The sequence below is a fragment of the Lepus europaeus genome, chromosome 4 (assembly GCF_033115175.1).
Source record: "Lepus europaeus isolate LE1 chromosome 4, mLepTim1.pri, whole genome shotgun sequence".
NCBI lineage: Eukaryota > Metazoa > Chordata > Mammalia > Lagomorpha > Leporidae > Lepus > Lepus europaeus.
In genome coordinates, this window is record NC_084830.1 from 155,020,214 (window position 1) to 155,042,125 (window position 21,912).

The window sequence follows — 21,912 nt, forward strand, 5'->3', positions numbered from 1 at the left end:
AGGAAAAGAAGAGTGGGACATGAACAGATCACGATTTGTTCTATTTTTTTTTCTTCAGATTTATTTTTTGGTTATTTGAAAGGCAGACTTACGGGAGGAGGAGAGAGACAGAGAGAGGTCTTCCATCTGCTGGTTCACTTCCCTAATGGCTGCAATGACTGGGGCTGGGCAAGGTCAAAGCTAGGAGTCCGTAGTTTCATCCCAGTCTCCCACGTGGGTGCAGGGGCCCAAGCACCTGGGTCCTCTTCCGCTGCTTTCTCAGGTACATTAGCAGGGAGACCGATCTGAAGTGGTACAGCCAGGACTTGAATGGGTGCCCATATGGGATGCTAGCACTGCAGACAGTGGCTTTACGGCTACACTATAGCACCATTCTGTTTTCAAGTGAAAGGTCTTTCACCCCATGGGAAACATCAGTGAATAATCTCCTATCCCATCTTTTGATCCCACATATCTGCTGGCAACAAGGCCCTCTGTATCCAGAAGAAAAATAATTCCCCTTATCAAAGCAGTGCTGCTACCTGCCTCATACCACAACTTTCTTAATTAATTAATCTGAGAGTGAAAGAGACAAAAGACATAGACAGACCACCTATCTGCTGCTTCATTCCTCAAAGACCACAGCAGCCAGAGCTGGTCCAGGCCACAGCTGGGAGCCAAGAACTCAACCCAGGTCTCCCAAGTGGGTAGGAGAGATCCTACCACTTGAGCCATTTCCTGCTGGCTCCCACAGCTCACAGGTACAGGAAGCTGGGATCAGAACAGAGCTGGGACTACAACCCAGGCGTTCTGACACAAGATGCAGGAGTCCAAGGAGCACCTTAACCACTGGAAAAGATTGAAAACCTTGGGCCCAGACTGCAGTATCTACACATCACTCTCCATCAAAATATTTGGGAAAACGGCTAATTCCCAATCTGGGGTGTGAATGGAAAAGAACTATTAGGAATACCTTGTCAGTACCAGAAAGCAAGGACGATATCAAAGACCACACAGGTTATGTCAAGGGCACAGCACTCAACTTGAAAATAGACAAAGATGGGGCCGGCGCTGCGGCTCACCAGGCTAATCCTCCGCCTTGAGGCGCTGGCACACCGGGTTCTAGACCCAGTCGGGGCGCCGGATTCTGTCCTGGTTGCCCCTCTTCCAGGCCAGCTCTCTGCTGTGGCTGGGAGTGCAGTGGAGGATGGCCCAAGTGCTTGGGCCCTGCACCCCATGGGAGACCAGGAGAAGAACCTGGCTCCTGCCATCGGATCAGCGCAGTGCACCGGCCACAGTGCACCAGCCGCGGCGGCCATTGGAGGGTGAACCAACGGCAAAGGAAGACCTTTCTCTCTGTCTCTCTCTCCCACAGTCCACTCTGCCTGTCAAAAAAAAAAAAAAGGACACAAAGTACATAAAGGTGACCAAGGCAATGAATTAAACTGCAAATATGCTATACCCACATATTGCAAAAAATGAATTTATATATAAATGGAACCATATTTGTGATACTGATGAAGTACTGCTATTTGTATGATAATGATATTGTGGCTATAGTGTAAAAGATACATGAATAACTGACGATATTTACAGAAAGGTCTGAGGTCTGTTTCAGAATGAAGTGGGGGAGGATGTACACGGAGCAGTGGGGAAGAGCAGGATCCGAAGCGGTCGTGAGTCACTGAGCTCCAAACCTGAGTGAAGCCAACCTTGTTCTCTCCACTGCTGCATCCAGATGTCACAAGAGTTACCTTTAAGGTGGGGGGTGGGGGAGTGGGGGGAGCACTGAAAACTAACACCAGAAAGCTATAAAAAAGCAAATCACAGACAATCCCCAAAACACCTAAATGAGTACTTGAAAAGTGAGAGCTAACAGTGCAGGGACCTCATGGCTGCTTCATTCTGCAGGAGCTGGGGGGGGGGGGGGGGATGGAGGAGCATGGGCAGGCAGGACAGTGGCATCTGGTAGACCTCTGCAACACATCCTAATCACTCCCCTAACTACAGCGGCCTTCACAGCCACGGGGAAAACAGCGCACGCAGGGACAGCAGAAAAGGCAACGCCAACGCACACACCGTTTGAAAGCCGCACTGAGGATACCAGTTGGCCGTACGTCATGGGTGTTGTTGGAACACTTCAAAGTCCTTGCAAAGAGTTTATTTTTTTATAACATAAACATTTCTCTCTGGCTTTTGTTGACATTAATAAGCTACATGAAAGAGCTTTAAAAAAAGAAAACCAACTAAACTTCAAGGCAGTATGTACTTGAAATGAAAATAAACCTCGAATAAAAGCCAGAGATACGATTCCTGGTACTCGGCCAGCATCATCTCAATGAATCCCCAAACCAAACCCCGAGATCAGGAAAACAAGGTGGAGGGCAGAAAGCAGCTTTCCCAGAGTCAGGCTCGGGATTCAAAGATGGCCAGGGGCCCCACTGGCCCCGCTCGGGGCTGGCTTTGTCTGCCTCCACCACACACCCTTCTTCCCAAAGGGCAGAAAGGACCCAGGACACACCTGAACTCCCCAGCTGAAACTTACGATGTGGACTACTGACCTAGCATGGGGATGAGAGCAGACCCAAGGGCAAGGTGGCACCCTGGGTTGGAACGAAACAAGAAAATGAGCAGAGAAATTGCTGAAACCCAAATGAAGCCTGGAGCAAAGTTCTAAGTATGACCCAACACTACGCTTCCCCCCCCCCGTGTTGATAAAAGTACCACCGTGACGTCACATGTCAACAGCTGGGGAAACTGGGTGAGGGGACACAGCAACCAACCGTCTGTACTAACGTCCCAAGCTTCTACAAACCTCAAACAATTTCAAAATTTACTGTACTGGAACAAATACATGAGGAAACTAATAAAAATATTAGAAGTTACTTCTAGTTCAAAGAAAAGTGATTCCCTTCTGCCCCCACATTTTTTAAGTACTATGTTTCCGAAGTTAGAGGCTCTGATTTTTCAAGGGAGTGGAGCACTCTGAGTTTGCTACTGTGTCAAGAACATTTTCCAACTGTATCTTCTGGCCTGGGGTGCCTGGAACATCTCATCAGACTCTGAATGAGTGCTTCTGCTGGGAGCTTACCCACCCAGTGGGAGGCGTGCTGGGCCAGTGCTTGCTAGACAAAGGCCCCCTTCACCATCCCAGCTCCTAACAGTGACTCAATGACAGGTCGGTCCTGGACATGGGGGTGGGCTCATTGACATCCTTCCCTCGCTGTGGAACCTGTGGGGTTGGGAGGCAGGCATGGACGGAGCCCATGCTCAGCTCCAGAGAGGTCCCCTCCCGGAAGTCCACTCCATGTGGCAACCCACCCCCGACAGGACCAGTTCAGACAAGCCCAGCCTCAGCTACTCGGCACACAGAACCCTGGGAGAGCAGCGGTGGGTGAGAAACCCACCGGGGCAGTGAAGTCTGAAGGGAGATTTTGGCTCAGGGCTTCTGGGGAGGGGACAGGGCCCATACTGTTGTTGACAACCATCCTCTAGTCCCTGGATACTGAGTTGACAGAAAAAGGCTGCAACCTTTCTCACCATTCTGTCCCCAAGGGGAGCTACTTGGAGAGCAAAAGGAGATAGGATAGGAGGGGCACTGGCACCCCCTTCTCACGCCATTCTCACAGACACTGTAACACTGACATGCCAATCACTGAGAAGTCCACGCCCACACGTGCACTGTGGTTGCAGTGAAAACGACCTGGAGTTGGACGACACAGCAGTGTTCCTAGTTCTGCAACAACAGTCACATTTCCGTCACTTTTTAAAAATGTCTTTTACCTGCCAGGTATTCATAGTGATATATTTACAAGTGAAATTATACCTTGCATTTCACTTAAATACTCCTAAATTTAAAAAGGAGAGAGACATGAGGAGAGCTGAACTATGGCAGAATTAGTATACTGAAAGTAATGGGTAAATGGTCATCTACTGAATTACTCATCCTTTGCAGTTGAACCCATGAAAACCTTGCAACAATGCTTCCTGCATGTATCAAAATAAGATGATTATGTATATATAATGCTATCCGTGTATTAAGGAGCATGAAACATCTTTAAGTAAATCAGTAATAAATTCCATATGCTGAAAAAAAGATTTTTTTTAAAGATTTTATTTATTCAATTTAAAGAGTTACACAGAGAGAGAAGGAGAGGCAGAGAGAGAGGGGTCTCTCATCCACTAGTTCACTTCCCAGATGACCACAGCGGCTGGAGCTGTGCCGAACCGAAGCCAGGAGCCAGGAGCCTCCTCCAGGTCTCCCACATGGGTGCAGGGGCCCAAGGACCTAGGCCATTTTCCACCACTTTCCCAGGCCACAGGAGAGAGCTGGATCAGAAGTGTGGCAGCCGGGACCCGAACTGGTGCCCACGTGGGATGCTGGCACTGTAGGCAGCAGCCTTACCCGCTATGCCACAGCGCTGGCCCAAGGTGTATCTTTACAAGCACACTGTTGCTGATCATAATCTCAAAGACACAATCCTGACGGCCACCAATGCCCAACGTTGAAATTCCAAACACCAAAATCCTTTAAGTCTAAAATTCCCAAAATCACAATCCCAAAAACTTAAATTCCCAAATGCTGAAATCCTAAGGGCCAAAAAATCCCCCAAATCCCTATTCACATAGGAGTGCAAAGCTACAGAGAAGGGCCAGGAGGCAGCACCCCGGAGAGCAGACAGTGTGCACGCCATGCGTTCGGCTGTCCGCGAGCTGCAAGCTGTGTGCATCAGGCGAGACGGCACACCCAGCTAGAAATGAAGCAAGCACCGTATCGGGAGCTTCGCGAGTTCTTGGCACGCAGGGTGTCCCTTCGCAGTCTGGCCCATCCGCAGCCCTGGGGTCACAGCATTTACACAACTACAATCAGAAAGCTGGACACAGAATTCCCAGCCAGAGGGACACAGCCTGCACACTGCACCTTCTCCTGAACATGTCTTTTACTCACTTATTTTTAATTTAACAGAGAGAGCGACACACACAAGAAAGAAAGAGGCAGAGATGGGGGTGAGGGACGACGTTGTGGCTTCACAGGCATCCCACACAGGACGCCGATTCCAGCCCCTGCTGCACCATTTCCAATGCCACTCCCTGCTAAGGGCCTGGGAAAGTGGAGGAAGGTGGCCCAGTTGCTTGGGCCCCTGCATCGATGTGGGAGACGCAGAAGAAGCTCGTGGCTTCAGCCTGGCTCTGTGCAGGCCACTTGGGCAGTGAACCAGCAGATGGAAGGTCTCTCTCTCTCCCCCCTCTCTAACTCCGGTTTTCAAATAACTAAGTAAATCTTTTTAAAAAATAAAATGTAATAAAAGGTCTCTTCAAGAATTTTTAAATTATTTTTTCCAAAGTTAGATTTTCAATATTTTAGACTTTAGGGGATTTTGACCTTTTGGGTTTGCAACACTTGGGATTACGGGTATCTGAGACAGCGTCTTTGCAGATTATGGCCCAAACCCAACACGCAGTCAACCACAGATGAGTGGTTCAAATGGACTTGAAAAACTTCCCTAAATCAGTGCTGGGATTCGTACAGCTATGAAAGCTGAAACATGACATATGCAAACGTTTGTGTTGGCATCTAAGTGAGGATTCTCATTTTCCTGTTTTCACCAACAAGGTATCTTCTTCTTCTTCTTTTTTTTTTTTTTTTTTTTGACAGGCAGAGTGGATAGTGAGAGAGAGACAGAGAGAAAGGTCCTCCTTTTTGCCGTTGGTTCACCCTCCAGTGGCCGCTGCGGCCGGCGCATCTCGCTGATCCAAAGCCAGGAGCCAGGTGCTTCTCCTGGTCTCCCATGCAGGTGCAGGGCCCAAGCACTTGGGCCATCCTCCACTGCACTCCGTGGCCACAGCAGAGAGCTGGCCTGGAAGAGGAGCAACCGGGACAGAATCCGGCGCCCCGACCGGGACTAGAACCCGGTGTGCTGGCGCCGCAAGGCGGAGGATTAGCCTGTTAAGCCACGGTGCCAGCACCAACAAGGTATCTTAAAACTGCAACCCTCGCTGAAGCCAGACCCCAGCATCTGCTCTGTCTCAGAGCCCCACACCCCACTGCCGGTTCACCACCTTCCCCTCCCCGACTCCAGATAGCATCAGGCCTGCCCCCACGCCCCTCTCCCAGCCACACAGCCGGGATCGCTTTCTCCCTCTGGGGCGTCTTTGCCCACCCAGTTCTGGCCCTCCTACCCTTGGCCCTCCCTACTCCACATGTGGCTTTCCGTCGTACAGCCTCGCTTCAATCCAGGGCCTTCATCCACTCTGAACTCCGTAATCGAACAGCTGCTCCCATGCCCACAGCTTGGCAGTCACCAACCGTCTGGCCTGCTGCAGTTCTTTCTTGCTTGCTGGCCCCTGCCTCCACGCGGTCACCTGGGTCACTCAGCACTGGAGACTGGCCATCAGCACCTCCCGACCACGAGCAAAGCTAAATAAAGCCTCCGCGCCAAACAGGGCACTGCAAGTGTCACTGAAATATTCAGTGCCCCAAGGCCATTGCCACCATCTGAATGTTTGTGTCTCGCCCAGAATCACATGCTGAAACCCTAAGCCAGAGGAGACAGGGCCTCTGGGAGAGGAATTAGGTCAAGGGGCTCAGAAATGGCACGAATGCCCGTTTAAGACCCTCAGACGGCTCCGTGCCCTTCCAGCAGGTGGCGCCACAGAAAGTGGGCACTGTCGATGCTCCAGACCCTGAACCTGCCTCCATCATGATCCCAGACTTGTCAGAGTCTCCAGGACTACAGGAAGTCGGAGCTGATGAACCACCCAGTTCACGGAGTTTTTCTCAGAGCTGCCCAAATTGCCCAAGACAGTCATCTTTCTAAATGCGCACGCAGCGAAGCACGTTACTTCCTTCCCTGTCTGAGGTTGAAGTCCGCGCTCCCTTTATAGCTCTCAGGCTGGGAGCCGGGCTCTGCCCACGGCTCTCTTTCTGGAAGCCCTTTGCACAGTCCCTGCTTATGACACAGAAACGCCAGTCAGTACCCACGCCCACATCAGCCAGACCCGCTTCAGGCCTCCAGACCACAGCTCTTCTGAGTTCCTCTCCCACGAGAAGATCCACTCGCTCCTTACTTATTCCACAGACAGGGAATGAGCTCTCCCGGGCCAGGGCACGGCGGGGCAGAGGACGCTGTGCCCAGCCTCAAGGAGTTTACAGCCCAGCAAGGACGCACACAGAACAAGTCAACCACGCAGGGCAGCAACCCTCCCAGGAGCTACCATTCTGAGTCCCTCTGCAATTTGGCCCAGGAGCCTCTCCTATTTTTGCATACCAAACTGATGTACAAGTGACCCCCACATTTTTATTGCGATAACTTAGAATCTGAAAAGCCTTGACAGGCGATTTCTGCCCTGTTATTTCCTCTTTCACAAACTCACAATGCTAGCAAAACGCTAATCAGATTTACAAGTCAGCATTCCTAAGGTCTACCGCCACGCCAGTTTCCATTCTGCAGGGGACAGCTGACCTCCACGCCCTCCCTGGCCTGCCCACAGGGCTCCAGCTGACACCAGGGCACCCCAGCCCTTTCCCACCTCGCCCTGAGCTGACCCTGGGTGGCTGAGGGTCCCCAGAGGCTTAGAGCACTTCCATCTTTCATTCCTCACCCAACAGAGTGCAGGCCCACAGTTAACATTTCAAGGGCCCAGGATCCACTTTTTACAGGTAAATTATTTTGCACACTAAGCACAGATTTATATAACTTTTAAAAAAAGATTATTTACTTGAAAAGCAGAGTTAGAGACAGAGAAGGACCTTCCATCTGCTGGTTCACTCCCCAAACAGCTGCAATGGTCAGGAGTCTGGAACTCTATCCAGGTCTCCCATCTGGCTGGAAGAGGTCCAAGTACTTGGGCAATCTTCCACTGCTTTCCTAGGAGCATTAGCAGGGAGCTGTACCAGAACGCTGCCCCCTGTAAACTTTTGTTTGAATAACTGAACAGTATCTATAAAAACCTGAAAAAAACTAAAAGGACCTCTTGTTGTTGACGGTCTAGAAAAATCCTAGTAGTGAACATTAAAATAGCATGTACAAGTGGCAGGTGTTCAGTACAGTCATTAAGTTGCCAACCAGGACATGACCATAACTTATCGGAGAGCCTGGTTCAAGTCCTGGCCACTCTGCTTCCAATCATTTGCAGATAATGAATACTCAGGGAGGCAGGAGATAGCGCTCAAGTACTTGGGCACCTGCGACCCACCTGGGCGACCTGTATGGAGCCCCTCACTCGTGGCTTGCCTCAGCCCCAGCTGTTGCTCGCTGCAGGCATTTGGGGCATGAACCAGTGGACAGAAGACCACTCCCTCTTCCCTCTACCTTTTAAATAAAAAGAAAATAAACTTTAAAAACATTTTTTTTAAAAAAAGCAACAGAGGGGCCAGTATTGTGGTGCAGCATTTTAAGCCGCTGCTTGCAGTGCTGTCAAGTCCACACCAGGACTCTGGTTTGAGTCCCGGCTGCTCTGCTTCCAATCCAGTTACCTGCTACTGCACCTGAGAAAGCAGTGGGAGATGGCCCAAGTGTCTGGGTACAATCCCTGGCTCCTGACTTCTGCCTGGTCCAGTCCCAGCCAACGGAGCCATCTGGGGAGTGAGTCAGCAGACCGAAGACATTTCTTTCTTTCTCTCTCTCTCTCTCTCTCTCTCTCTCTCTCTCTCTCTCTCTCTCCCAGCCTTCCAAATAAATATTTAAATAAGTACAAAGATGTCTTATTTTACCATTAGGTTCTGTCATTAAGAATTCGAAGCAGGTGCCAATGGCCACCAACAGACAGGAAGGCGAACAAACCGTGGAGCACTAGGACTGTGGAGAATCCTTCCCTGGCACGGCACGCAGGAGTGAGACTTGGTCCCAACAGCGCTGTTGTTGCCGGGAAGCCACCGGATGGCAGCTGCGTTTATTCTTTAAAAGCTCACACTTATTATTAAAAGCCAACATCTTTTCATAGCATAATGAAAAACCTCCACGAACACATCTCTGCTGTATCCATGGGGGCACAGACTATGTACAGGGAGGGAACTTTCTGTTTCCACTTTAAACGTTACAGACTTCGTTAGAACGTGATTTATAAAACAAAAAACACAATCATTAAAGTAAAAAGGGATTTTAACACTACAGTGTACACTGTTTTCCCAGTTTCCTGTTTAGGAAAAGGACTGTTTTTTAAATTCCAGCATTTTTAAAAGCTTAACTATTTATTACTTACTGCCATATTCCTGGCACCTACAAAAGAAACACACAGCAGGCCCTCAGTTAATATTTGTTGAATGAATCACTGAAAGAAACAATTAGAAAATCGGTGACTTAGAGGGAACAAAGTATCTAACAGTTGCTTCCTAAATTCCCAGAGAAAAGCAATCATGTCAGAAGGCATCTTAACAGACTTTTTAAAAATATCAGCTTTTTTTTCCTAAAGGTTTATCTATTTGAAAGTCAGAGTCCCAGAGAGAGAGAGCTCTTCCAAACACTGATTCAGTCTCCAGATAGCCACAACAGCCAGGGAGCCAGGAGCTTCATCCAGGTCTCCCAGGTGGGTACAGGAGCCCAAGGACTCGGGCCACCTTCCACTGCTTTTCCCGGGCCGCTAGGAGGTAGCTGGGTTGGAAGTAGGGAACGGGAACTCAAACATGGGATGCTGGCATCGCAGGCGTTGGCTTCAGCTACTACGCTACAACGCTGGGCCTACATGTAAACTTTTAAAAAGCACAGCAGCTGTGCAGCCTTCAAACTCCACACAGAAAGAGCTCCTTCCAGATCAGAACCTGGAGACTGGCACCTACCTGTCACTCAAATAAAATAATGTCGGGGAGAAGAAAGCCAACAATCGAATTCAGGGCAGTGAGCCTGAGTTCTCTGGGCTTGGCCCACTCACACCGACTTCACCCTTGCTCTGAAGACCCTGGCCCCTAACCGGCAGCCCCTTTATCTTCACATCCCAAAAAGTGCACCTGCAAGACACGAGGCCTCTGTGACTGGACAGGTGACATACCAGGGAGATGGAAAGACAGCAGCCAAGGTTCCGGGCTTAGAGGCTGGGATAGAGCTCCAAGGACAAAGCCTTGAGGGGTGCAGGTGTTAGTGTTTGAAAGGTTCGCCCACGTGCTACCACGCTAGATAGGACAGTTTATAAAAGTCTCTGACAGTGTAGAGCACAGGAGCCTTCCCAGAGAAAGCACTTTATGTAAGGACTTGTTAGGGGACACATGGACGCAGCTGTGCATCTAATTAAAAAAACCCACATACTCCCTGGATTCCTTCTAATCACTGCTCTTCATTCGAAAGCTCTCTTTGAGAGGGTGGCTTAGTTCTTGCTCTGAAAACCAAAGGCTTCGGATGCACAGCCACCAAATACCATTAATATTTAGGGGAATGAGTGAGCTGGCTGTGAACACAATTCAGACCACTCTCCGCCATCCTTCCCCAACCCTAAATACCCAGAGCCACTAGATGCCAACAGATGCTAAAAATAGATCAACAAAGCAGCACGGCCACACCTGCCAATTCTGCGCCTGAAGCAGCGCCCAAGGTCTCTAACCGAATAAAGGTAAACTGGCCAACTAGCCCGGCCCCAGCAGATACCTGAACCACATCTAATGAGGAAGCCGGGACTGGAGCGCCACTGCTCTGTGACACTCTGTCCGAGGCCTTGGCAATCCAGCAAGGTCGAAGACTAAGAGGTACAGGCGAGAAGAGCGAAAACTTGGGGTTCCCTGAGACCCGATCCCCAGGCAGAGCCCCACCTGCTCTTCTGAACAAGTGGGAATAAATCCTCTCGCCCCAGGGGAGGCGCTGCCCCCCGGTAGCCAGGGCGGGCAGGGCTCAGGTGCCCAGACCCCGCGGGAAACCCACCTGGGCCCACACCTGGGGGACGCAGAGGGCCGGGCCCAGGCGCCCGCGCGCCGCCCAGCTAGGGCCCGACCTGCCCCACTCGGACCCGTGCAACACCCACGGCCGCGCTCCCACACGGCTGGGCAGGAACCTGCCGCGCGCCCCGACGCAGGGGCGGCCGCGCCAGGCACGCACGCACACACACACGCGCGCGGCGTGCGGGGGGCGCCCGGGCGCGCGCGGCCCCCAGGCCCCGGAGCCCGGCCCGCGGCGCCCAGGGAGAGGGCCCGGGGGCCCGCGAGCGCCCGCGGCCCGGGGAGGGGAGAGGGCGGCCGGGGCGGCGCCCGGGCCCCGCGCCTACCGTGTAGCCCCGCTCCAGGTCGCTCTCCTCGTAGCGAAAGGACGGGATGTAGACCTCCATGGCCCAGCCGGCCAGCCGGCCGACGGCGGGCGGGGCCGGGCTCTCGGCTGCTGCGGCCGCCGCTCCGCCCCCGGCCCGGCCGCCCCGCCTCCCGCTCCGGCGCCCGCGGGGTCCGAGGCTGCGCGCGGCCGCCACGGGGTCCGCACGCCGCAGCGCGCCGCGGGCCGCGCCTGGGCGTGCCGGGGCCGGGCCGGGGGCCGCGGGAGGCGGGGCCTGCGGGCCGCCGGCCTGGCGGAGGAGCCCCGCGGGCGCCCCGGGGTCGGCCGCGCCTGTCCCGCGCCCCGCACCGCTGGCTCCCGCCGTGGCGGAGCTCCGCGTCCGCGTGCGTGGAGACCACGGCGTGCGCCCCCCGCTCCGCGGAGTAGTACTCAGCCGTGAAGAAGGACCGCGTTACACCGTGGCAGTGCGGGGGGGCTGTGCACGGGAGACGACACGTGGCGTGGCTCCCGCCCGCGGGGACGCGGGGGAGGGGGGGGCGTCCCGCAGCCGTGGGTGCAATGGAGAGCCGGGAAAGACAGAAGAACAGGACACGGGGGGACCGGCTCCTGCTCCTCTGCCAGGTAGGCCCGGGACCCAGGCTGAGGGGCTCCATGGTCTCCTCGCCCAGGTGAGCCTGGAGCTGCTGCCCCGCCGGCCCCTTAGCTCAGCGCGGCTGCACCGGGGAAGCCAGAGCCCCTGCTGGGACCCGAGGACGAGGAGTAAGCCGGCTTCTTCCAGAACGGGCGCCACGTGCGCCTGCCAGCCCGGCGCCCGCGGGGTGTGCGCTCCTGGCCAGGAAACACGAGAACTAATTCTTTAAGAACAGAACCCTCCATGCCTCCCTGTTGTCCACACCGCAGGTCAGACCCGGTCTGCAGGGTGCCTTTAAGCCTGTGGGGAATGCTGCCTGTGCTGGGAGATTTATCTATCTTGCTATGATTCAGGACAAGCGCCTTCTTCAAACAAAACAAAACCCAACACTTGCCATCTCCTGCTTGGCATGGGACCTGGGAGACGGTTCTCGAAGACGTCCTGGGAACATGCCAGTGCTCACCTGGACAGACCCAGTGCGATGTTACGGTATAGGTTATAGGTATAGGACCTATACCATCCTAGCGTTGTCTCGCTGAAGTTGCTTCCCAACCCCGCGTGCGAGTGTTGTGTCTGTGAAGATGCAGCGGGCACAGGAGTTGCGCCTCCTGCTCAGGATGCTGGTTAGGCTGCAGGGATTCCCTGTCAGAGGACTGGGGTTCAAGTCCCAGCTCAGGCTCGGCTGCCAGCTTCCTGCTGGGAGGCAGCAGAGATGGTGCCTGACACCCACGCGTGGGGGAGACGGGCAAAGAGCGCCAAGCGTCTGCCCGGCCCAGGCCTGGCTCTTGTGGGCACTTGGTGGGTGGACCCATAGATGGGAGCTTTATCTGTCTGCCTCTCAAACAGTAGCTCATTTGATAAAATGCAATGGGAATTTCAAGAGCTAAGAGGTAGTATTTTATTTTTGTTCGTTGCTACCCATTCATTTCTATTTACTTGAAAGGCAGAGCGACAGAGAAAGAGGTTTTCCGTCTGCTCATTCGCTCCCCAAATGCCCACAGTGGCTAGGGCTGGCCCAGGCCAAAGTGAGGAGCCAGGAGGACCTCCCACTTGCGTGGCACGGACTCAGTATTCGAGCAGTGATTTGCTGCCTCACAAACACATTAGCAGGAAACTGAATGGGAAGCAGGCATTCCAAGTGATAGCTTAACTCAGCCACAACAACTGCCCATTTTTAATTCGTTGTTGGCATCCCATATGGGTACAGGTTCAAGCCCCAGCTGTGTCATTTCCAATCCAGCTTCCTGCTAATGGCCTGGGAAAAGCAGCCAAAGGTGGCCCTAAGTGCTTGGGCTCCTGCACCCATGTGGGAGACCCACATGAGGTTCCTGGCTCTTGGCTTCAGCCTCGCCTAGTCCCATCCATTGCAGCCATTTGGAGAGTGAACCAGCTGAGGAAGGTCCCTGTCCTCTGTGTGTGTGTGTGTAACTCTTTCAAATAAATAAAATCTTTAATAGTTGATGATGGCAGAAGGCCCTCCAAACAATTGCAGGGTTAAAATAGGTAATGTAGCCTAGAATTATGTGGGCACAACATCTTTAAGCCACAGATTGCTGATCCAGCTTCTGATGAGATTTCTATTCTATTCTTCTGCAGACACCTGCCAGGGGCGGGCAGATACTTGTGTGATGGCATGGCTCACCCACTCACCTGTTAGACTTACTGTGTGGATATGAAAGGTGGTCCACATGAGACCTACACGCTGTGTGCGCTAGCAGCTCTGTATAATTTCCCCCTGCCTCGCTAAAAAGGCACACAAGCTGACAATGTGTGGGTGTCTGTCTCCTGGAGGGTCTCTCCCGGCAGCCAGATCTGGTGTTGTTACAATTTCAGTTAGTATAGATGGCATAATAGAGGCCCAGAGAGGGTAAGTAACCATTATTAAATTACTGCTTAATAATTAGAAGAGCTAAATTTCTACCCAAATTCTAACTAAATACATGGAGAAAGGAGCCGAATCTCCCGTTCTGGCTACAGAGTCATTCTGATTCTGCAATCTGTGACTGGCCAGCTAAGTATCTTAACACACAGTGGATACACTGAACAGTTAACGTCTTCTAAGAATAGCAAACTGCTTATATAAGCAAAATACAAACATTCTGCTGGAAGCCGGCTATGCAGTCCTTACACTAGGGGTGGGCGTGTGGCATGGCAGTTAGATACCGCTTGGATGAAATGTCAGCATCCCCTGTTAGGGTGCCCAGGCTGGGTCTCTGCTTCCCTCCCGATTCCAGCTTCCTGCTAATGTGGCTGGGGGGCAGCAGGTGAGGCTTCCAGTGCTGGTGTCGTGTCCCTGCATGCGAAGAGTCAGTATTTTACAAGATCTAAGTTCCCATCAAGATGATTTATAAAGTGAATACAATCACAGCCCCAACAAAAAAGTTAACTAAGAAGCTGGCTCTGCATGTCATTAGAAAATGAAAAGCCAGAGTGTTTTTGGAAAAGCAGCAAAGTGAGTGAGGAGATCAGTTACCTTATAGGACGTAAACATACACTGTAAAGCCATAGGAACCAGTCAAGTATGTTCCTGGAGCCAAGTTAGCCTAACGACCAAGGGATCCTCCTAGCTGGAAATAGATTCCCAGTATATGTGAATGTAGTACAAAACTGTGGCATTTCAAATCCAGAAGAGTATAAAAAACCAGGTGTTTAACAAATGGTGAGGGATACCTGGCTATCCATTTGGAATAAAAGTAAAACAGATTTTTAAAATATAAATTTTACCAAATATAGTAAAAAGCTCTATTTAAAAAAACACAGCTATAAAATACAGGAAGATACTATTACAACCTTAAGGGAGACAAAGTCTTCTTGGAATATAACATACAAAATGTCAAAGACATTAAGGGAAACATTAGAAAAGAAGTTAAAATTAATGTAAATCAAAGCATAAAGCATAAAAGACATTCAATAAACTGAGAAAAATATTTGCAACGGGGCAACAAAAGAATGAACACATATTTTGTATTTGAAGAATAGCTACATATTTTTTTTTCCCTAATGGAGCAACAGAAAAAGACAGTAGGAACAGGTAACAACCTGAAAAATATAAGTGGGGGGAAGAAGTTTGTATAAGTTACCTATACATAACTATATGAATATATAAGAAATTGTCCCAAGCACAACTGTTGAAGGCAACAAATAGTATCTCCCCAAGTGGCTGGGGGTCAGAAACCTGGGAGCTTAGGTTGCAGTAAGAGGTCAGCCAAGGTTGCAAGGCTGGGCTACAGGATCCACCTCCAAGGTGGTTCGCTCCCATGCCTGGCAAGTTAATGTGGTTACTGGCAGGAGTCCTGAGCTTCCGTCCACTTGATCTCCCCACACTTGGAAGCTGGCTTCCCACAAATAGCTCAGGGCATGACGACCTTTATCTCATGCCCTCAGAAGCCTTACTCCACCATTTCTGGAATATCTTCCTCATTACACAGCTTAGATCCAATCAGCATAGGAGGGTGCACATCCTGAGATGTGCTAAGTTGACTGGGGCCATGCTGGAGGCTGGCTGCCACACAGGCCTGAGCAGATGCCCAGCCATGGCAGAGCCCATGGAGATGCAAATGACAGCAAGAAGGTGTCCTGTCTCACCTTTCAGATGTGGAGGAGCAGGGCCCAGAGATGGGGCAATGACCGGGACAGCCCTTCTGAGTAAGACATCGGCAGCAGTGGCACAGTGTGAAATGCAAATGGCCAGGGCAGAAGTTTCACAACTGCAACAAGTTCCACATTTGCGCAGGGAAGGAGAGGTATGTAGAATACTGCATGCTTTATGAAGGGAAAAATCTGTGATGGTTGGATAAAAATATCGTGGCACACTTGCACGACATTGCAGGTAAAAATACTGATGGGGAGACCTCTGGGTTAAGATAGGGGTCTGAACGCATAACAACGGCACCCTTCGGCCGACACCAATGGAACCAAACGAACGTTTCCTTTTTTCTCAACCCACAAGAACAGGAAAGCTAGAAAAGATGAGAACAGCATTTACATGAGCCAGCAAGCAGATGGATGAGAAGTAACTCGTGCAGCTCATGAGAAATCCTCACCTTAAACCTGCCCTGGGAGAGCTGCAAACCAACCTGATTGGCACAGCACAAAGCATAGGACAACAGGAACCTTAAGAACAGAGGTAGCTGGGTCAAATAAGGAGGAGAATCAGCAAGATCCCTGGTCCTCTGCTATCCTTCCGGAAATTCCTTTGGAATTCTCAAGTCAGGCTGGAAGGTAGCAGACAATGGAACAACGTCTTCAGCATTCTCGGAGAAAATTCTTTCTGGTCTGTACTCAAATTATCTACTAAAAATCAGGACAAAACAAAGTCTCAGAAGCGTGCTTCCTCTAGCATCAGTGTTCTCACTGCTGTAACCAGAGTCCTGCAGAGAAGCTACTTGGAAGGCAGGAAGGTTTGTTTCAGCTTAGAGTCTGCAGGTTCAGTCTCAAGGTCAGATGGTGCCATTGTTTCAGGTTTCCGGTGAGGCCAGAGGATGGCAGAGGGGCAGTCCCGCATCAGGCTAGGAGGGAGGGAGAGAGGGATGCACTCACACACTCAATCCTCTCTCAAGAACCTGCAAAGGACAAGCCCCTGTTACAAGAAGCCCCTCACACCTGCAGAATTGTTACAGATGCCACCAGTCTGCTCGCCACACACTCACTCAGCAAGCGAGGTGCCGACCCCGAATGCTGGGAGGAATGAGGGGTGGGGAAGCTTACAGAGGTGGAGCCTCGTGTGATAGTCTCTCGTGTGGCTCTCTGGCTGGTCTAGAGTGCGGATGGCCTTCCTTGAACCGGTCAGCGACAGGCCGCTGGCATGTTCTGATGGCAGAGTGTGGCCTGGGCTGACTGCGCCCACGGCAACATCAGGTGCTGCACGGTGCACTCAGGGCATGACGTCCCCGTGGAGTATCTCCAGAGGGGGTCTAGCAGGAGTACATTAGCGCCAGAGATGACGGCTGAATTCTGAGTCACGCGTTCTGCATCCCTGCCCGCCGGCCCGACCCTTCCCTTCACCGAGGCAGCAAGGACTTGACTGGTGATCACGGTCAAGGCGGAGCAGCAGCACAGTTAGGGAGAGAGGGGCCTGACAAAGGCTGCATCTGGACATTGGGATGGGGCTCAGTTTCACACCCCGGGAGCTGACAGCCTCCCCCGGCCCACCTCCTAGATGCTCTGATTAGGTCACCCCTAATCCAGCAGCCATTACCATTCAACATGCACCCTTCATAGAAGACTCTGGGGATGGCGCATCCACTGCATGGGACGCTGAGGGGGACACCCAAACACTTAGCCAACCCCAAATCATACCCACTCTCAGCAGCACACTCTGTATGCCCACCAGGTGAAAGAGTAGACCAAGATGAGAAAAACTCGGAGTACAGAAAGCAGAAGCCACGAGCCAGGGAGAGACCAGGGGACCTTCAGGATCCCCCCCGTGCAACAGGCAGTACCAGGGTGCAGGCATTCTGAGGCTCGTTTTCCTGCTGTCTTCAGCCATACCCAGAGAAACTACTGGAGCCTACACTTCCTCCACAGGAGAAAATAAACCAAGATCGAGGAGGGTGCTAGACCCGGGATACAGGGGTGGCGCCTCAGAAGAATGGCAAATGCAACTCTGGAGTTGCGGGCTGCAAGCCCCAGGGTAACCACCCAGAGCACAGGGTCCCCAGGGGAGGGCTCAGAAAAACGCCTGGCGGGGCTGCAGGGCCCGCTGTGAGCGCCCCTGCAGGGAAATGTGCTGGGACACCAGGGGGAGGCCCCGGAAGTCAGCAGTCAATGGGGAAAAAAATCAAGTCTTGTTCTGGCTCAGGGAATAAGAGGAAGTTCACTGACAACAAGGCGAGGGCGAAGGTCACGGCGAACAGGAGAGCACGACACCAGGGCGTCCTGCAGGCAGCATCCTGCAACAGCAAAGGACACCAGACAAAAACTGAGGACATCTGGGGGAGAACGCACTTTGGGTAGTAATGGTGACCGGGGGCCACGGCTGCGGCACAGTGGGCTGTGCGGTAGCCTGCGACGCCAGCATCCCACCCAGGGAGCAGCTCCTGGCTTCCTCCTGGCCCAGACCTGGCTGCTGCAGCCATGTGCAGTGTGAACCAGTGAACGCAAGATTTCTCTCTCCCCTTCTTTCACTCTGCCTTTCAAATCCATAAATAAATCTTTAAAACAGGTAAAGCCCTAAAAACTAATGGCTCAATGTAGGTTCATTTTTTTAAAAAAGATTTATTTATTTGAAAGAGTTACAGAGAGAGGTAGGGAGTTCTTCGATCCACTGGTTCACTCCCCAGATGACCACAACAGCCAGAGCTGAGCTGATCCGAAGCCAAGAGGTTCTTCTGGGTCTCCCACACTGGTGCGGGGGCCCAAGGACTTGGGCCATCTTCTACTGCTTTCTCAGGCCATAACAGAGAGCTGGATCGGAAGTGCAGCAGCAGGGACTTGAACCAGCGCCCATATGGGATGCCGGTGCTTCAGGTCGGGGTTTTAACTTGCTGTGCCACAGTGCCGGCCCCTCAGTGTTGGTTCATTAGTTGCACAAAGGTACTGTGCTCACGCAAGAAGTTACTAAGAGAGGCTGGACACAGAACTGCATCCCCCTTCCTGAGTTTCTCTGTAAACTGAAATCGGTTCCAAAAAATAAAATTTAGTATTTTTGAAAGGAAGAAAATGACGAGTAACTATACTGCAATCTGCAGCTGTGAACAATATTGGTATAGGCATAATAGTGCAAATACTGAATACTGATTTAACAAAATACCATCATTTCATTGGAAGGGTAGATAAATGTCAGAGTAAGAGAACGGGACACTCATTGACCATGCAAAAGAAAGTGACAGAGACAAAGTGTTGGCAGAGACAGCTGAGCCACAGAGAGCCTGCCTCTGGGGAAGAGGACTAGGGACACCGGAACATGCAGGGCACGAACCACTGTACTGCACTTAGCCTTTTCTGAGTGTAATTCTCAGACTATGTGCAGACACTATCTTCGTAAAAGCAGTATTAGCGAACCAAAAGACTCCAGATCTTTAAGCTCTGACAGACACATCCAGGACACAGCAAACCGAAAACAAATCCCAGCAACGCCACAGAAATAACCCCAAAGGCATCATGGGAAGGCCTGGGCAGCTGCTGCGATGAAGTTATTGCTGTTTCTTAGAATGCCAACACACGCAAAAGTGGTGTCACCATGGCCGGAGCTCAGCTGCTGCCTTTGGCCATCCTCTCCTGCTGCCCCTCCGTCACCGTGTGTAAACCCTCCAGTTTACATCTTTCATCTCTGTCCCCTTCCGTTCTCTCATGGTAACCTCACTCTTGAAATTCTTATCTCAGCCCCTCTCCCCTTACCATACCGGCCAATGCTCCCAGCCCGTCCGCCCGGCCTGTGTCCCGCCTCTGCCAGCTGCGGCTGAAGACAAGGCTGCGCCTTCGGTTGGATGCCCCTTAAAGCCAAGACTCCTGAACTCATCTGAGCACCAGTACTCGGCAGTAGTCCCCTTAGCCGTCTCTCCTTTTCCCTATCCTGTGCAGTTCTGTGACTTCCCATCTGCTTGGGTCTCCCTTAGTTTCATCAGCACAAAGATGTAGGCTTTGAGGCTTGAACCCTGTAACTTGTCAGCTCCACGCATACCCACCCACCCCTTCCTTCGCTCTTGTTCAGAGAAGGCAGCAGCCCCACTCCTCCCTGAGGCCTGCAAATAGGAATCAAACTGGCACAGCGGGGGTTTTCCTACCCTCGCTCCTTCTGCACTCCCACAGCTGAGGTCCAAGGCCTTGCATCGCGTGGCTGCAGGGTCTCCTCACTCTTTCTGTGTTGCCGACGACTTCTGTAGGCTGACGCCTGGTCACGGCTCCCCTCTCACTGGCCCATCACCAGACTTCTTTAAAGGCCCCCAACCTCTACTGGCAGCCCTGTGGCCAGGAGTTGTCTGAACACAAACCCATTCTGACTGCAAGGAGCCCTCGCCCTGACCCTCAGCCTCCAGGCTCCCGCAGTGCAGTATCTCAGGGGCGGGGGCTGTGAGTGCTGATGGTGGTCTAAGCCCAGCTGGGCCCTGTATAGGCAGTCTGTCCGTAAGACAGGTGAAATAACAGACTTGCAGGTGCTCTGCTCTGGCTGAGATGCTAGTGTTCACTAAACATTTACTGCACGTGCAGTATTGGTTAGGTACCCGCTACTGCTAAGAACAGTCAGGGGGCGCCATCCACGAGACGCTGAAGGATACTATGCTGCAGAGAAAAGCAACTTGCTCAGAGTCAACCGTGCTAGTTCTGGAGCCAGGATTCACTTCAGTGGGCTGCAGGCCCACGTTCTTAACTGGTCACACTGTCTTGGCTGCAGTCACAGGAACTAACACAGGTGTGGCCATACATCAGTCAATGAACAGCCTCATACAGACCTTGAGGCCAGACAGTAACAAGGCAGGTACCAGCACGAACTACCTAGGGGGCACGGCACTCTTCCAGTCCTGTTAGATCAAGAATCCTTCTTCTAGCGAGCTGACTTCAGAGCACGCTCTAAGATGTGGGCTCTATCCATGCCTTTGAAGTTTAAAGGATGGGTAGGGCTCAAACAAGCACGGGGGAAAGGTAAACGGGACTCACAAAGAGGACGGAGCATGTCTGCGCCATTGGCTTCAGCTGATTCGAATAAAGGCGGGTGCAGGTGAAGGGGAGAATCAAGGCAGAAAACAGTTTGAGAGCGGATTCTGGAGCACCTGGATGTTACGTACGGGCACCAGTGGTGTGGACAACGGCACAGCTGGGCTTACAAGTTCCTGTCCTGGCGAGAATTCAAAGCAGAGGCAGACAGGGTGCAGGAACAGAAGGTGTACTTAAAGGAATAGTACACATCAGATGAAGTAGAGCAGCTGCCCCCAACAAGGTGGGGTTGTCCCGTTAGGGGGTGATAAGCGGCACCCTCACTGGAGGAGCCTGGGTGGGACCTCAGGGCAAGCGGTGATCTCCTGGAAGGTCACGGCCTCTCCACGTGGGCGCACGGCATGCATGCGGTCATCATGGTGTCTTGGGGATGATGGGAAGGGAAGCTGTCAGTTAGTTGCCTGAAGGGGAACGGGCATGGGGAGCCTGCAGCCATGCTGGCCCGGCACAGAAGGGGGTAGGGGCCGTGCAGTGTGTGGCTGCTGGCCCTCTGCACTTCTTGGCCAGGGGTCCTTTAGGAAGACCAGCTTAGCAGCAGCGCAGAAGGACTGGCAGATGGAAGAGACTAAAAGAGTTTTTATAGGAGACCTAAGAGTTCTGGTCAACAGTCACACGATCCTGACCTGGGGAGAGAAACCGTGGAGCTAAGAAGGGCAGATAATTCAGAAATAGAAACGCCAAGTCGGCAGCGGTAAAATCGCGACGCCTGGCAATGTAACTCTGCAAACAGCAGCATTCGGCTTCCTGTCCGAGTTACAGGAGCTGCAACACATTTTCAACTGAAACGGAGATTCTGCATTGGGCTTAGAAGCCTACAGCCACACCAGCTCGCACGCTATGTAGACTCGCGGGGAAGACATTTGGAACCAAGGCCTGGCAAACACAGGACAGATTGAAAGCAAGGTAACTCAAGACCTGACTATGGAGCAACGAGGCGATTTATTGTTTAGATGGCTGGAAGTTTTGTCTGACTTTAGTTTTTTGTTCAACAATTACATGCATACATTTAAAATACTACTTTTTAAAGTACTCCCCTGAAAACGGCTGTGCCATTAACGGGCCTTAACAGGAAAATGATTTTCTGTGTAGTAACAAATGGGTAGCTTTACCTTGATCAGCTCTGTTTCCAAGTCACCCAATTAAGAAAAAAACTTAAGTACTCAGTTTTGAGAGAATTTTTTAGAAGTCTGTGATGAGGAGGAAAATAAGCTTTTTTTCCTAATTTCTTAACATAGACTGAAAAGTTAGCCAACAAGCCACAACTTGCCTGTTTCCTACAATTTGCAAGTCTCAGCAGTTTCTGAATCAACAGTTCGAAGTTTCTGTGTCCCAAAGACTTCCCAGAATCCTCAGTGTTAATGATTGAATGGGAATCGTGAGCGGCTCCTCATACATCAAGGAAGAACACTCACACATGGTTCACACACGTATGTAAGGGTAGGAGACGGCCTGTGAGCTCCCTCTGGT

At 51.8% G+C, this 21,912-nt stretch overlaps 1 protein-coding gene across 1 annotated transcript in view; it reads right to left on the reverse strand.

Annotated features, from left to right (window-relative positions):
* SNX24 (sorting nexin 24) overlaps nt 1-11,271 on the reverse strand; it is a 143,773-nt gene extending 132,502 nt beyond the window's left edge. The window contains exon 1 of the mRNA XM_062189261.1: nt 11,164-11,271. Within this exon, the coding sequence (XP_062045245.1) occupies nt 11,164-11,223 (60 nt within the window). The 5' untranslated portion in view covers nt 11,224-11,271. The remainder of the gene's footprint in view (nt 1-11,163) is intronic.
* Nucleotides 11,272-21,912: the final 10,641 nt, after the last annotated feature.